Source organism: Callithrix jacchus, chromosome 3 (assembly GCF_049354715.1).
Source record: "Callithrix jacchus isolate 240 chromosome 3, calJac240_pri, whole genome shotgun sequence".
In the NCBI taxonomy this organism is placed as follows: domain Eukaryota; kingdom Metazoa; phylum Chordata; class Mammalia; order Primates; family Cebidae; genus Callithrix; species Callithrix jacchus.
The window spans coordinates 192,902,366-192,919,336 of NC_133504.1; the positions used below are offsets into that span (position 1 = coordinate 192,902,366).

Here is a 16,971-nt window from a genome sequence, read left to right on the forward strand (position 1 = left end):
CAACCATATTCTAGGTACCCAGTAGCTGCATATGGCAGGTGGCTGCCACATTGAGTGCAGCCTCGAGAGCTCCGACCTCAGGGAAGTGAGAGCCTGAACACCTTATTTCTGCTGGAATAGAGGAAACAGCCTGTGTACCAACTTTTCTCCTCAGGCTTTTGGGTGGTTGGGACAGTGGAGAGATCAGGGGCTGCAAGCTGAGTGTCCACGTGAAGACCACGGTCTCCCAGTTGCTGTCTGGTGCTGGTGTGGTGGACTCCTCAGTCAGCCAGGTCGGGGCTCTCATCCCCCGACGAGAAGAATAAGGCACACAGATACCAGAGAGTAAAGCAGAGTAGGATTTATTAAGCAAAAGGAAGGCTCTCAGCAAGATGGGACATGAGAGCAGGTTGCCAGAAATGGAGCTGAGTTCTAGGTCTTTTACGTGGCAAGAACAAGGAAGTCTTCTCTGGGTTCTGCCCAAATGGGAGGGGTAAAGTTCCCCCCAAGGGTGTTGCATCTGAGCATGCCTGGGGTTGACCAGTGTCTCCATCTTGGTTATTACCCATGAGTGCCCAGGGAAAACCCAGGGCAGGTGGAAAGGGTAAAGCTAAAAGCAAAATACTTAAGTCATGTTAGTAACATTGTAAGGAACTTGGTCAAGTTAATGATATTTAGGTTGATTTATTACACCTGGGCCTAAGTTGGGACAGTCCCTTCTGAGCAACATCCTGGCATAAAAGGAAGTTCTCAATCATATTTCTTCCTACTAGCTACATGGGTGATGCAGGTGCAGTCCTGCGTGTGTTTTTCCTCTCCCGAGATCCTCCGTCCCCATCTTCCTAAACTGCCTCTGACTGCCTCCTCTCTCAGGGCTTCCTTTTCCTTTTAAATATCACACAGTAAACAAAGAATGATGGGGCCCCAGGAGGAGAGAGCACCATGTCTTCAGATCTCTTCACAGCCTTGCCCTCCAGAGTTTAGATGTAGAGGGAATAGATTAAAGGCAAACTTCTTGTTTTGCTCTTTGCCTTTGGACCTAATTGTCAGGCTGTAACTGTGTGTTTTTCTCCCGTGGTGTGGGCACTGTGTGAGTTTTAGCACCAATCACCTGCATCCACATCTACCTGCACTTCTGTTCCCAGAAGGAAGGCCGTGAATATGAGTTATCCAGATCCTTGACATTTTGAATAAAGAATCTAACAAAATGCACAAAGGAATGAAACACAGGAAAGCAGCACTCCGCAAGGTGGGTGTGGGCCCCAGCAAGCAGCTTAAGGACCCGGTTACAAAGCTTTCTGGGTTTTAAGTACTTCTTTTGAGATCCCTATCAGCTACCCATTATCTGAATGAAAGATTTGGACTGTGGCTAATTGAAGGCTGAGGTGAATTGGTACCCTATGCAGATGAAGGCATAGCCTGTGCTTGGCCCATGGCCACTCCAAGGCACTCTCCCTTTTTTTTAAAGATGGGGTTTCACCGTGATGGCCAGGCTGGTCTTGAACTCCTGCCCTCAGGTGATCCACCCACCTCGGCCTCTCAAAGTAATAGGATTACAGGCGTGAGCCACCGCGCCCAGCAGCACTCTCCTTTTCTACCGAGAACTGGTGAAAGGGGGAGGGTCTTAGTGACAGTAGCCTTTGACCCGTTGCTACTTGGGTGTAGATGAGGTTTTACCTTTTAGTTTAGATGTGGAAAGTTCATATTAATTGGCCTTAGGTTCCCTGCTCCCAGACCTTGGTGCTTTTTCTCTTAGGAAGTCAGCACAAATTGGCCTTAAGCTCCCTGCCTCCAGACCCTATTCTCCTGCCTCACTTCTGTATAAGTCAATATCATCTTACAACAAATTTAACTTTAAATAAAGGAAAAACAAAATCGATCCTTACAGGGTGCCAAGCATTTTCAGGTTACTTGTAATCAATCTGTCCTGGAATCCTGGAAACCTGTCTTTAATGGGTTTATACATTACTAAGCTACAACCGCCTAACAATCCGAAAACATACTAGTTCAGGATTGAGCTGGTTAGAAATTCAGGCTGGGCTCAGCTGGGTCATTCTTCTGGGTTCAGTTTGGCTCCTTCGGGTGTGAGTGGTCAGCTCCTGGTGAATTAGGTGGCTCTGCTTCTGGGAGTAAGCTGTGTGTAAGCTGGCACACTTTGGCTTTTCTCAGCATGCTATTTTATCCTCCAGAAAGCTGAAATGGGCTTGTTCCCATAGAGATGGAAGAATTCTGAAAAAGATAACAGAAGTATTTAAGACCTTTTGAGTCTGGGCCCCAAACTGGCACACTGTGATATGCACAGCTTTGGCCTGTGCAAATAAGGCAGGAGAGATTCAAGTTTAGGAAACAGAAGCTGTCTCTTGATGGGAACAACTATAAAAGCCATTTCTAGGAACATGAATACAATAAGAAATATTGTTAAATTGCTGTTTTTGCCATCAATTTTACCGTGACTTTTCTTGCAGATGTGGCTTATATAACTACCCCAGAGCTACCAAGCAGCTGGCTTGGACTCAGGAATGATGCTGCCTGACTCTGAAGCCCATGGATCTCCATAGACCACATTACTCAGCCAGGTTTCCTAGTCCTTCAAAGGGGTGAAGACGGACACTTCTGAAATAGAAGCAAGATTTTTTTTTTGAGAATCTCATCCCATCCATGCAGTACTCTTCACCATTGAAAATAATTCACTCCAGGGAATGCTGCTGAAGTCTCTTGGAAAAACTAGGAACAATTTTAGGAAATTGCTGAGCATTGAGTTTAGGAAATTAATGCCCAACATTACATTTTTAATTTCTTATCATAGGAGAAATTTGAAAACACCTATAATGCACTCAATAGATCTGCAAACTCTTTGAAGTTTTCTGTATTTGCAGACTATTTAAATTACTGTTCCTAAAACAAATTTTGCTCTGAAGGCAAGTGACAGCAATAGGGCTGCTGCTATTTAGCAACCAGAAGAGTATGCTCTGAAGGGCAAAGATGTTTTCTAAGACCCCACATTTAGGAGCAGCTATAGGGCAAATCCCCAGAGCACACAGAAATCAAACACAACCAATGTATTTCTCATCCTGAATCAATGCTTCTCACCCTTGCTTGCACGTTAGAATAGCCTGCTGTGCATGTTGGTGGTGGTGGTGGTTGAAGTTCCCAAACCCAAGTTGCAAGAGAATAATTAAGCCAGAATCTTTAGAGACAGACCCAGGCAACAGTGTGATTTAAAGCTCTCCAGATGATTACAATATGCAACCATACTCCCAAATGTCTGTGTAAACCAACATCTTTCAGAGAACCAGCTGAAAATATTTCTCAAATTAATGTAAAATGGGTTTGCTGTTGAGTTGTGGCCTTTCAGTTCTACCTGTATTATCTACATCCTATCCTTTGAAAAACTGACCTCTGCTACTTGTTTTGTTCCTGATTAGAACCAGTTCCACACACAGAGCGCACACTATGTGCAGCCCACCGTGCTAGGTGGCCTGGCTGTGGTGAATGTTATTGTGCAGGAAGGACTTGAGCACGGTGGCTCACGCCTGTAATCCCAGCACTTTGGGAGGCCGAGACGGGTGGATCACGAGGTCAACAGATCGAGACCATCCTGGTCAATATGGTGAAACCCCGTCTCTACAAAAAATTAGCTGGGCATGGTGGCGCGTGCCTGTAATCCCAGCTACTCAGGAGGCTGAGGCAGGACAATTGCCTGAACTCAGGAGGCGGAGGTTGCAGTGGGCCGAGATCGCGCCATTGGGCTCCAGCCTGGGTAACAAGGGCAAAACTCCATATCAAAAAAAAAGAAAGAAACTGCATTCCCCAAAACTAAAACTATGTTACTCACTCAACTAAGGTAAAAAATGAAAGACTAAGGGAGACTCCCAAGGGTCAGGATGTAAATAGATACCTTGGAATATTAATATTCATCTCATGATGCCTGAGTGTGAATGCTCCGCTTTTTTTGGGGTGTGGCGGGGGCAGGGTGCTGTGTTGCCCAGGCTGGAGTGCAGTGGTGCCATCTCGGCTCACCACAATGTCCACCTCCAAGTTCAAGCGATTTTCCTGCCTCAGCCTCCCAAGTAGCTAGGACTACAGGCGTGTGCCAACATGTCTGGCTAATTTTTGTATTTTTAGTAGAGAAGGGGTTTCACTATGTTGGCCAAGCTGGACTCGAACTCCAGACCTTGTGATCCACTCCCAAAAGCATTTACAATCCCAAAAGATTACAGGCGATGCCTGGCCAATCCTCCATTTTCAAATAATACCAAACATTGCATTAAAAAAAAAACAATGCACATTATTCTGAAATATTAAGTTAGGATTAAATATGTCATATTTACATTTTTATTGATGTATAACAATGCATACAGAAATACATCCACAATTAACATAATGCTCGATAAATTATAACAAAGCTAATACATTTGTGTAACTACCCCTGTTTTTCCCCACAAACCACTTCCTCTTTTTCTCCTCCCCAAATGTAACCCCAGTCTTAAGAGCTAATGTTATAGATGGTTTCTCTTTTTATACAAGTGTTTTATTAGGCAATATTTTAAACTTATATATAGTAACCAAAATAGTATAATAGGCTGATGCTCAGCCTCAATATCTGCTAATGATGTCTCATTTCTGTTTAATTTCTACTTCAACTCCTTCCCTATCCCCACTTTATTGTTTTTAGTTATTTTCTGTAAGATAATATATATATGCATTGAAACATACAGTCTTCACTGTACCTTTTGGAGAAATCAGTCCATCCATATAAAGAATAACTGCCACTTAACAATTATTAATGTGCATATGAATCACCTGGAAATATTTGAAATACAGATTCTGATACAGTATATCTGGGTTTTGCCTGAAAATGTGAATTTCTAACAAAGTACAGTTCCATAGAGCACATGATAACTAGGTCTCTTCTGTCTAGTGTATAACACTTGATGAATAAAATTAAGAAAAATTGACCTCAGATAAAGGAACAAATCAAAACGCATGTGCAATATGCTATCTGTAGGAGCATTTTGTCAGCAACCACTCATAGTTATATGTGACCTTTACTGAATCACCCAAAATTCAGTCATTTATATACCAAGTGCACATAAATTTCAGTTTCCTATTAAAATTATATTTAATGCCTTTATAAAATCTGAGTTTTCCTATCAAATTAAGTAACAATATTTTATATGACATTCTAAGTTCCATTTATATTAAACTTAAGCTTACATAATTTTATTAGGCAGCGTCTGTGTGTCTACCACCGAATATCCTTTTGGGTTCCAGCATTTTCACAGGCACCAAAGCTGAGAAGCACAGATTTACCAGACACAGGATGTTCCCTGCATCTTTATCTTTCTAAGTTCATCAGTTAATCAAGTCAGGTGAGAATTGAGGTTATGTATTCGCTAGCATAGAGTCTTGTGTACCCTCTCTTCAGAGGGAAAACAGACTAGAAGAAGATTATTTTAGGGAGCAGTTCCTAGGACATGGGCTAAACTGCCTGAGGGGTGAGAGCTCTGACCAGCAGGTACAGACTTCTCAGAAGAGAAAGACAAAGCAGCCATTCTAAACCTGGAGCTCCATCACCCCTTGTCCCAGCTCATTAAACAATTCTGAGGGATTGTTCTGGAACATGTCTGGACGGTGGAGGTTAAAAGACAATGTGGGCTTCGACGGGATTTGGGTAAGATCTGTCACGGGAAGGCAGGAGGCCAGTGTTCAGCATCTCAGTTTGTGTTCTTGAGGACAATGAGTTGCCATTTTAGAGCCAAGTCCATTTTCACTAAAGAGTAGGCTAGAGTCTGAATGGCTCCCAGATTCCATTTATGATTCTTTCAGGGGGTGAAATCAGGAAAGGTCAGTCTTTGGGAAAATCTGAGAAGTCTGTTTTGGATACCTGGAAAGACCTCTTGCCTTGTGCCTGAATGCTTGATTTGCTGTTCTGGATTTATATATTCTTGGCAGCCAGAGAGCCGGGTTTGCATTTACACCAATACAGCTGTGAGTCAGAGGCTAAGTGGGCAGGACAAGCGTCTTGGTGGCAGGCTAGGGTACATTATGACAGCAAACTTCAATACTGTTTACAGTCAGCTTGGCAGTCAGGGTTGAGTTCTAGCCCAAGTGCTTGGATGCAGCATGGGGCCAATCAATAAATCCACCTCCAATCCTTCGGCTGTCTATGAGGTAAAAAGGAGCCCAGTTCATGTCTTGATGGGAGGCTTTACCAGGGATTTAGATGACACCCTGGATTTCTTGACTTCTGACTTGCCTGTAAGAACAGGTTCAGGACAGATGTATTCTTGGATGTGTGGACAGTCATTACCCTGCTAGAATGATGTGGGAGAGACTCCAGTAAAATAGGTGTTAAGGGCTGGACATGGTGGCTCATGCCTGTAATCCCAGCACTTTGGGAGCCTGAGGCAGGCAGATCACGAGGTCAGGAGCTTCAGACCATCCTGGCTAACACAGTGAAAACCCATCTCTACTAAAAACACAAAAACAAAATCAGCCATGTTTGGTGGCAGGCACCTATAATCCCAGCTACTCAGAAGGCTGAGGTAGGAGAATTGCTTGAACCTGGGAGGCGGAGATTGCAGTGAGCCGAGATTGCACCACTACACTCCAGCCTGGGCAACAGAGTGAGACTCTGTCTCACACACACACACACAAAGGTGTTAGAAACCCCTGACAAGAAAGAAAAAAAATCACAAACTCAATTAAAAAATACATAGAACTTATAAAAAAATTACAAATTAAAAGAAGAACGGCCATTTTCAGAGGTTATCTGACTTCAACGGTGGTTAGGAAAAAAAGCTACAAAATATATGGGTTTTGTCTGATCATCAGTTTGGGAAATTAAATGTTTTCTAATATTGTCCCTTTTTATGAGCAGTAGAAACAAACTGTTCATACTTGCAAAGTGTATACATGTTCAATAACCTTTTTTTTTTTTTTTTGAGATCCCAGGGTTTTGTTTGTTCACTACAATAATATATCAAAACATCCCCATGACTTACAAAGCTTTCCCAGTACTTACCTGAACAAACTGGCACAATAAACTCATTTGTGTCAGTTATAAAAAGTGAAAGAATAACCACAGAAAACAGCTTATGTAGGGTTCTTCAATTAAAACAAGAAAATGAAATGTTCTAACTAAAATATAACTTAATACACACATTATGAAATTACAGCCAAAAATTATTTTGGGCTCAAAACTGAGTTTTATAAAAATAATTCTTATAATTTCTGACCGGCTCACATAATACTTCATGAAGTGAAAACAAAAACAGAGAAATAAAGAAATTGTAGCTCTAGCATGAGCACCAGACAAATAAAAACAATTTGCATGGGAACATTTTCAACAACAATCCAATAGACTTTACAGTAATTAATTAGATAAAAAATATAGATGTGGTTTAAGAATGTTTTAGGTTTCTAGATTTCTAGTAAATTATCCATGGTATTAATAAAATCTTCTTTGTTCTAATATTGCTATTTTCTTTGGAAGATAGGTACAAACTCACACAAACAGAATTGCTCACTCCATAATTTTCTTAAACCTAATGTTTATCTTCAGAGCAACACATTTATATATTTAACTTCATATAAATGAAACTAAAGTCTGTATGAGTTTGCCGGAAAGATGCCACATGTTCAAAGATAAACATAAAACATTTTTAAAGTACTCATTCGGAGCTCAAAAATTTATGAATTATAATTATACTCTGATAAAATACTACAATCATAATTTTACATTTAAAAATAATTAAAGTGTATAACTGGATTGTGTATAATACAAGAGATAAATGCTTGAGGTGATGAATAACTCATTTACTCTGGTATGATGATTATGTTATATGCCTATATAAGAAAATAACCCATATATACCATAGATAAATACACATACTATGTACCCACAAAAATTTTAAAAAATAACAATAAAATGCAACATATGGAAATGATATTCTCCAATGTATTTGCTATTTAAAGTCACTGAAAAAAGAACACTAAAAATTTCATTCAACTGTGTCACCATTGTTGCCATCTTTTACCCACAACCTTGAGTAAGGAGGGACAGGTTAAAGTTGGTGGCATAATAACACTTCATTCAAGCAACAATTACTTCAACAAATCAACAATTTTGTTTAGTTAAAAAATTATGTTCCAAAATATTAAGACAATTTAAAAATTTACTGCATTTTATTACATAAATGTACAATTGGTAAAACAATTTACTACTACAATGCAGAAGAACACCTACCTCATGCATCACTCAATATTGTCAACTACAAAAATGTCTCTCTGCTTAGATTTTCATTGTGGATCTTTCATTTCTGTCCTCTTTCTTTTAAAGTTCATGAATAGGCCAGGCACAGTGGCTCATGCCGGTAATCCTGACACTTTGGGAGGCCGAGGTGGGTGGATCATGAGGTCAAGAGACAGATCATCCTCATCAACATGGTGAAACACCGTCTCTGCTAAAAATACAAAAATTAGCTGGGCGTGGTAGCATGCACCTGTAGTCCCAGCAACTCAGGAGGCGGAGGCAGGAGAATCATTTGAACCTGGGAGGTGGAGGTTGCAGTGAGACAAGATTGTGCCACTGCACTCCAGCCTGGCGACAGAGTGAGACTTCATCTACAAAAAAAAAGTTCATTAGTAATGCCTACCTAATGAAGAATAATCTCTTATCTCTGATGCAGCAACAATTCATCACATGCTTTCACATAAACAGGAATGTTGAAACAGTATGAAATAAATTGAGTGAAACTATTATATGTTTTTCAAAAAATCTATACTTTTTTCAAGTGAAAAAATATACTTTAAATGTAGTATCTCTTCAAAAATCTTCTTTCAACTTATATACAAAGAAAGTTTCTAACAGGTTCAACTTTGGATTGCTTTTTATACTTAATACTCCAATTTAATGTAGTATCTGGTGTTAGCTCCTTAGTTCTATTGTAAATCCTGATGTTCACAGTCTTAATTTTAGACTAAATATTTCTTTACATTTAATGCATCTACAAAATGTCTTCTCATATAAACTCTCTGGTGCTTTTTAAGCTGCAGTTTTTGAACAAATGTTTTTCCACATCTTATTTCATCTGTAGGATTTCTCTCTAATATAAATTTACTCATGTTGAAGTCTCCTTTAGGGTTTTTCTCTATTGCAAGATGTGCACAATTAAGATCCATGATAGAAATACTGGTACTGCAACCCTCTTTATATTTACATTGTCTTAAGATTTCTCTTTAAAGGCCTATATTTTCTAAAAAGTCTTTCAACATAAATTACATTTATAATGTCTTTACGAAGTCTGAACTTTGTTTAGTTAGTAAAATGTGAGTAGATATGACTTTTCTACAATTTTTCTATTTCTGCAACTTTTCTCAAGTATAAAGGCTATCATGTGCAAAAAGATGAGCATTGGTAAAGAGTTTTGCCACCATTTTTGTATTTCCAGGAGATTTCATCCGTAGGAATTATATACAGTAAGATGTGACAAGCATTTGAAAGCTTTGCCATTGCCACATTTTTCTTCTTATGGCTTTTCACCAATATCATTACTTTTTTTGTTGTAGTTTTTTTGTTTTTCTTTTTTGAGACAGAGTTTCACTCGTTACCCAGGCTGGAGTGTAATGGCACGATCTCGGCTCACCGCAACCTCCGCCTCCTGGGTTCAGGCAATTCTCCTGCCTCAGCCTCCCAAGTAGCTGGGACTACAGGCGCGCCACCATGCCCAGCTATTTTTTTGTATTTTTAGTAGAGATGGGGTTTCACCTTGTTGACCAGGATGGTCTCAATCTCTTGACCTCGTGATCCACCCACCTCGGCCTCCCAAAGTGCTGGGATTACAGGTGTGAGCCACCCCGCCTGGCCTCATTACTCTTATATTTAGAACAGACTGAGGTGTGGTTAAAAGCTTTTTCACATTTTTTCTCTCCAGCATGAATTACCTTATGATTTAAAAAGGACTGAGGAAGATTTAAAGACTGCCACATTATTCACATTTGTAAGACTTTCATCCAGTATGAATTCTCTCATGTTTAAGAAGCTTGGGGGTATGGCTTAAAGGCTTTGCCACATCCTTGACATTTCTATGGTTTTATATACAGCATGAATTTTCTTACATTCATTTCACCTATCTTCTCAGTGAAGTTTGTGGAATGAATTCTTCATAAAGGTATGCGAACTGTCTTAAGGCTTTGCCACATTCTTCACATTTGCAGAATTGTTCCCCAGAATGAATTCTCTCGTGTACAATAAGGGTCTCTTGAGAGCCTATTAAAGGCTTTTCTTCATGTGTAGGCTTTCTCTCTGGTATGAATTCTCTTATGTTTAGCGTGGGTTTGGGGATGTGGTAAAGACTTTGCAACATTCTTCACATGTGAAGGGTTTTGCTCCAGCATGAATTCTCTTATGTTCATTAAGGGTTGAGGGCCATTTAAAGGCATTGCCACATTGTTCACATGTGAAGTTTTTTTACACCATGAATCCTATTTATTAAGGGTTGACGGCCAATTAAACGCTTTGCCACATGTGTGGCAAAGCCTTCTCTCCAGCACGAATTTTCTTTCTTTCTCTTTCTTTTAGATAGAGTCTCACTCTGTCACCAGGCTGGAGTGCAGTGGTGTGATCTTGACTCACAGCAACCTCCGACTCCCTGGTTCAAGGTATTCTCCTGCCACAGCCTCCTAAGTAGCTGGGATTACAGGTGCCCACCATATCACACCCAGCTAATTTGTGTGTGTGTGTGTGTGTGTATATATATACATATTTTAGTAGAGATGGGGTTTCACCGTGTTGGCCAGGATGGTCTTGATCTACTGACCTGGTGATCTGCCCGCCTTGGCCTCCCAAAGTGCTGGAATTACAGGCGTGAGCCACTGCACCTGGCCTTACAAATTTTCTTATGTTGATTCAGGATTGTGGACCATCCAAAGGCTTTACTACATTCTTCAAATTTGTAGGGGTTCTCTCCAGTATGAATTTTCTTTTATTCATGCGTGAGGACTATTTTAAAGATTTTGTCACATTCTTTACATTTCTAGAATTTATTTCCAGTAAAAATTTTTTTATGTTCATTCAGATTTGTGGACCACCCACAGGCTTTGCCACATTCTTCACATTTGCAATTTCTTTCCAGTATGAACTCTCTTATGTTTAGCAAGGTTTGAGAATGAGGTAAAGAACTTTTTCATACTGTTGCCACTTCCAGGGTTTCTCTCCAGTATAAACTTTCTCATGTTCATTCAGTTTTGTGGACCATCCAAAGGCTTTGCCCACATTCTTTAAATTTATAAGATTTCTCTCAAGTATGAATTTTCTTATGTTTATTCAAGTGTGAGAACCGTTTAAAAGCTTTGTCACACTCTTTACATTTGTAGGGTTTATCTACAGTATGAATTTTCTTATGTTGACTCAGGAGGGAGAACTGTTTAAAGGCTTTGTCACATTCTTTACATTTGTAGGGTTTATCTGCACTATGAATTTTCTTATGTTGACTCCGATCTGTGGACCGTCTAAAGGCTTTGCCACATTCTTCACATTTGTAGGGTTTCTCTCCAGTATGAATTTTCTTATGTTCATTCAGGACTCTGGACCGTCCAAAGGCTTTGCCACATTCATCACATTTGTAGGGCTTCTCTCCAGTATGAACTTTCTTATGTTCATTCAGTTTTGAGGACTGTCTAAATGCTTTGCCACATTCCTCACATGTGTAGGGTTTCTCTCCAGTATGAATTCTCTTATGTTTAGTAAGGGTTGTGGACCTATTAAAGGCTTTGCCACATTCTTCACATTGGTAGGGTTTCTCTCCAGTATGAATTCTCTTATGTTTGGCAAAGTTTGAGGATGAGGTAAAGATTTTGCCACATTCTTCACATGTGATGCACTTCTCTCCAGCATGAATTCTCTTATGTTTAGTAAGGGTTGTAAACCTATTAAAGGCTTTGCCACATTCTTCACATTTGTAGGGTTTCTCTCCAGTATGAATTATCTTATGTTTAGCAAAGTGTGAGGATGTAGTAAAGATGCTGCCACATTCTTCACATGTAAAAGGTTTCTCTCCAGTATGAACTCTCTTATGTTCATTAAATATTAAAGACCATTTAAAGGCTTTGCCACAGTCTTCACATGTGTAGAGTTTCCCTCCAGCATGGATTCCCTTATGTTGAGTTAGCTGCAAGAACTTCTGAAATGATTTGCCACATTCTTTACATTTAAAGGGCTTCTCTCCAGTATGTCTTGTCTTACGTTTGTTTGAATTAGAAAACTTACTAAAAACTTTGACACGTGCTTTACATTGCAATATTTTGCTCGTGGTAGTTGACAAGCATTCATTAAATTCATTATAACCTCCTTTCTGCACCTTACACTCATTCAAACTTTTACAGCCTTTTCTTAATTGTAAATTCTCATGTCCACACTTCTCATATCTTCTCAGTATAAGTTTGTGGAATGAATCTTCTATGCCCTCCACTGGCCAATGGTCTTGGGTAAAAGGAGAACACATAGCTGAAAGAAAAAAATAACAAATTATCCCACTTACTAGATTCATATGAATATACTTTACAAATCTTATATAATTATACAAAGTACATTAGTAAGTTGGCATAACAAAATACCACAGGCCATAATTCTTTTACAGACATATACATGTGGCCGGGTGTGGTGACATACCTGATCCCAGCAATTTGGGATGCCAAGGTGGGCAGATCACAAGGTCAAGAGATCGAGACCATCCTGGCCAACATGGTGAAACCCCGTCTCTACTAAAAACACAAAAATTAGCTGGGTGTGGTGGCACATGCCTGTAATCCCAGCTACTTGGGAGGCTGAGGTGGGAGAAATCACTTAAACCCAGAAGGTGGAAGTTGCAGTAAGCTGAGATCATGCCACTGCACTACAGCCTGGTGACAGAGTAAGACCAGGTCTCCAAAAAAATATATATATATATATACATGTAACAAACATATACTAAAAAAATTGCCTCTGTTTGAAATCTATAAATGAGTTAATTGTATGCAATGCCCCATGTAAGCACAATGCCAAGAACCATATGGAACAGGAAGGAAAGTTTGTTACATTTACCCATCAACAGCTCTTCCTCCTCCCCAACATAGCATTGTGCCCTTAGGAGTAAACTGTCAACTCCTGGCTTCATCCTTTAAAGAGAAGAAAAATACTGACACACATATCCTTACTTTTGGCTTTTGGGGGTCTTTACAAAAAATGGTTTCTGTCTCCCGTAACAGTTCTGAGAGAAGTGGTGGTATACTTTGTAAATGTTTCAGGAACAGAATGCAGTGCTAAATACTGGAAGCAGGTAGAACAAATAACTAGAGACTGTTAAGAAGAAACATGAAAAGCCCTTTTGCCTGGGCGTGGTGGCTCAAGCCTGTAATCCCAGCACTTTGGGAGACCGAGGCGGGTGGATCACGAGGTCAAGAGATCGAGACCATCCTGGTCAACATGGTGAAACCCCGTCTCTACTAACTATACAAAAAATTAGCTGGGCATGGTGGCGCGTGCCTGTAATCCCAGCTACTCAGGAGGATGAGGCAGGAGAATTGCTTGAACCCAGGAGGCAAAGGTTGCAGTGAGCCGAGATCACGCCATTGCACTCCAGCCTGGGTAACAAGAGTGAAACTCCACCTGAAAAAAAAAAAAAAAAAAGAAAAACCCTTTTAACTGAAAAACAAACACAAAATTTAAGAGAAGACACATCACTAGAACATGAATGAGGTTCCCATACGCTCTATCAAAGACAATTGGTTTTAGACTATGTCAGGAAAAAGCTACATTGTAAAGATTGTGACAAACAACTTTTTGCTAATGTTCAAATAACAAGCAAACATTACAAGGTGAATATGGTCCAACAACTTTAAATTTTTCAGAAAAAAAACGAAGTACAAATTTAAAAAATTTAACGTGAATAAAGCCCAGTGAGCTAAGTGGTAACACAACCAAATATAATTTAAAAAATCAAAATATTAGTGAAAACATGAAAAATATTTTAAAAATCATGGAGGTGAAAGATACAGAAATAATGACTGAGGAATTTTCAAAAGTAAAAAAAGGATGTAAAACATGAAGAAGCTCAACAAACGTCAACTAGGATACGCACAGATTTATAACAAGGCACATATATAAGCAAAGTTTCAAAAGTCAAAGAGAAAAATGGACTCTTAGGAGCAGCAAGGTAAAAGTATTGTGTCATTTATAAGTATGCTCTTGTAAGATAACCAGTGAATCTGTCAAAATCATTTTTCCAGAGAAGAGAAAGTTGTGATATAGTTAATGTGCTGAAGGAAAAATAACTTCTAAATGGGAAGAATAAAACCAGAAAAATTGTGCTGAAAATGAAGAAAAAGTAAAGATAACCAAATGCTGAAAAAGTATATTGGCACACCTGCCTTATAAAAAAAAATGCTGAAGTATCTTCCACTGAAAATAATATGATGTAAGAAAACAAAACATAATCATATGGAAATACGTACCTTTCTGAAAAAGATATGTACATATACAAAGTTCTGTATCATTATCATAATAGTGTAAAAAAACTTTAATTATTCTCTAAAATTTCAAAGACAAAAGCATAAAAATGATTACAAACGGTTCACCATAATCTGGTAATAAAAACAGAACATAAAAAATATGATCAGTGACATCAATAACGACATTTACAGCAAATGCAATAAGGAAAAATTTTCAAATGAAACCAAAGTTACATTTTTACCAGTTTAAAATACATTATTTTGGCCAAGCATAGTGGCTCACACCTGTAATCCAAGCACTTTGGGAGGCTGAGGTGGGTGGATCACAAGGTCAGGAGATCTAGACCATCCTGGCCATAATGGTGAAATCCCATCTCTACTAAAAACACAAAAAGGAGCTGGGCATGGTGGCATGCAACTGTAGTCCCAGCTACACAGAAGGCTGAGGCAGGAAAATCACTTGAACCCAGGAAGCAGAGGTTGCAGTGAGCCGAGATCATACCACTGTACTCCAGCCTGGATGACAGAGTGAGACTACATCTCAAAAAAAAAAAATTATTTTATCTTTCACAAATTTTACAGAATTCCCAAGATACCACAAATAAAGTATCTGTATAGATATGCAAAAGTATAAGAAGTCCTATGAATACAAAAATCTAAAAGACAAATAGGAAGACAGAAAAAGAAAATAAGAAACAAAGATAAAATAATCCAGTAAAACAATAAATTAAACAAGTAAGCTTTTCTATTTCAGCAAATTATTCAAATATTTATGAAGTAAACTTCCCATTCAAAATACATGCACCAAATAAAGGGATTCCAAAAATTGAAGAACAAAATGCAACTTGTTTTTCTACAAGTCACTTGAGGTCTAATGATTAAAGGAGACTGAAAAAGACAACATAAAAGAAGACATTTCATGGAAACAACCAAATAAGAGGCCCAAGTAATATAACACAAAATACATCTTAAGTCAAAAACTCTATTTCATAAGATATACTTTAACTAAAAGCTCAAAAGGGGCAAAGGAGGACATTAAACGATAATAAAAAGGTTCATTTATTGAGAACCCATGACAAATGTGTGTAGACATATTTTAATGTGTGTGTGTGTGTGTGTGTGTGTGTGTAACTTACATTAGGGTTCAAATAATATAAAGCAAATACTGACAGAATTAAAGATGTTAGGGAGCAATATAATTGTAATAGGATATTCAATACTTCAATTTCTGCAATGAATAATGAAACAAGAGAGAATATTCATAAGGGAATAGAAGACTTGAAAGCAGTATAAAACAATTATGCCTAACAGAATTGTAGAGCACACTGCTCAACAACAGAATAGCTCACACAATATTCTCCTTGATAGACTACATGTTAGGGCACAAGAAAAGTCAACACATTTTTTTAAACTGAAATTTTACCAATTACTTTTAATGATCAAACTGGAATGAGAGTAGAAAAAAAAGAAAGAAAAAGAATTCACACATGTACAGAAACTATACAACACACTCTTAAGCATGCTTTTGTTCAATGTTTAAAGTAATGAATGCTATGAAGTCTGAACTGCTGAATGTAATGTACAGATTAACGCAATCCCGGTTAAATTTCTAATTAAATTCTTGCAGGAAAAGAAACAGCAACACCAAAATTATATGGAATTTCAAGAAGCAATGAAGCACTCAAAAATCTTCAGAAAGAGATATGATGTCAAAAATACCACCGCTCCTGATATCAAAACACATACAAAGCTAAAGAATTAAAACAATTTGGTAAGTGTGTGAAGGTGAACACCCAAATTGATCAAACCTGGCAAAAATTTAAACTCTCACACATATGGTCACATGAAGAGTAATTTGGACACTCATAACTGGAGCATTGTTACTGAAAGCAAGTAAATGAAAGCAGTGCAAATTTCTCTCACCAAATAAATGGATACATATAATTTGAAATATTGAAATAATGAAATATTACTGTTTGTAAAAAGCAAAAAATATTCTAACATGTATAATAAAGATCAATCTTAATGATACTGTGCAACATGAAATAAGTCAATCACAAAGAGACATACTGTATGAGTCAACTTATATGGGATATCTAAAGCTGTTTCACTCTAAAATAGAAAACAGAATTGTTTCTGTAAAGGGCCAGAAAACAGAAAAAGTAGGTAGTTGTTTAATGTGCGTAGAGTGTTAGCTCTGCAAAATAAATGTATTCCAGAGATGTAGTGCATAAGAATATCAATATAATACAACTAAGATGAATATTTAAAAATATTTAAGATAGTAAAGTTTATGTGTTTTTGATAACAATTAAAATAACATCTAAAATCTGAGATATAGATATATATGACAGTTTTTGAAATTATCTTCAAATCACAAAAGTCTTTCTCCCATACACAGAAATATAGATTTACAAAGAGAGGGTAAAATTAGGAGGACAGCAATGACTACTCAAGACCACCACTGTATACACTCAAGCAGAACAAGCATACAACTCATAA

The 16,971-nt window shown here is 38.3% G+C and overlaps 1 protein-coding gene across 9 annotated transcripts in view; it reads right to left on the minus strand.

Moving 5' to 3' along the window:
* Positions 1–325: 325 nt before the first annotated feature.
* The window catches only part of LOC103787319 (uncharacterized), a 48,247-nt gene continuing 31,601 nt past the window's right edge, over positions 326–16,971 (minus strand). For 2 of the 9 annotated variants that reach the window (XR_013533271.1, XR_013533268.1), the window contains 3 exons: positions 10,803–12,487; positions 8,231–8,447; positions 326–2,208 (listed from right to left, as the gene is read on the minus strand). Coding sequence is in view for 3 of the 9 variants with exons in the window: in XM_017970735.5 (XP_017826224.4) it covers positions 11,283–12,487; positions 13,064–13,136 (1,278 nt within the window). In the remaining 6 variants the exon portion in view is untranslated. Of the gene's footprint in view, positions 2,209–6,832; positions 8,448–9,927; positions 12,488–13,063; positions 13,138–16,971 lie in introns of those variants that run through there. The other 7 variants (XM_035294436.3, XM_017970734.5, XR_013533269.1 and 4 more) reach the window with 6 other exon arrangements.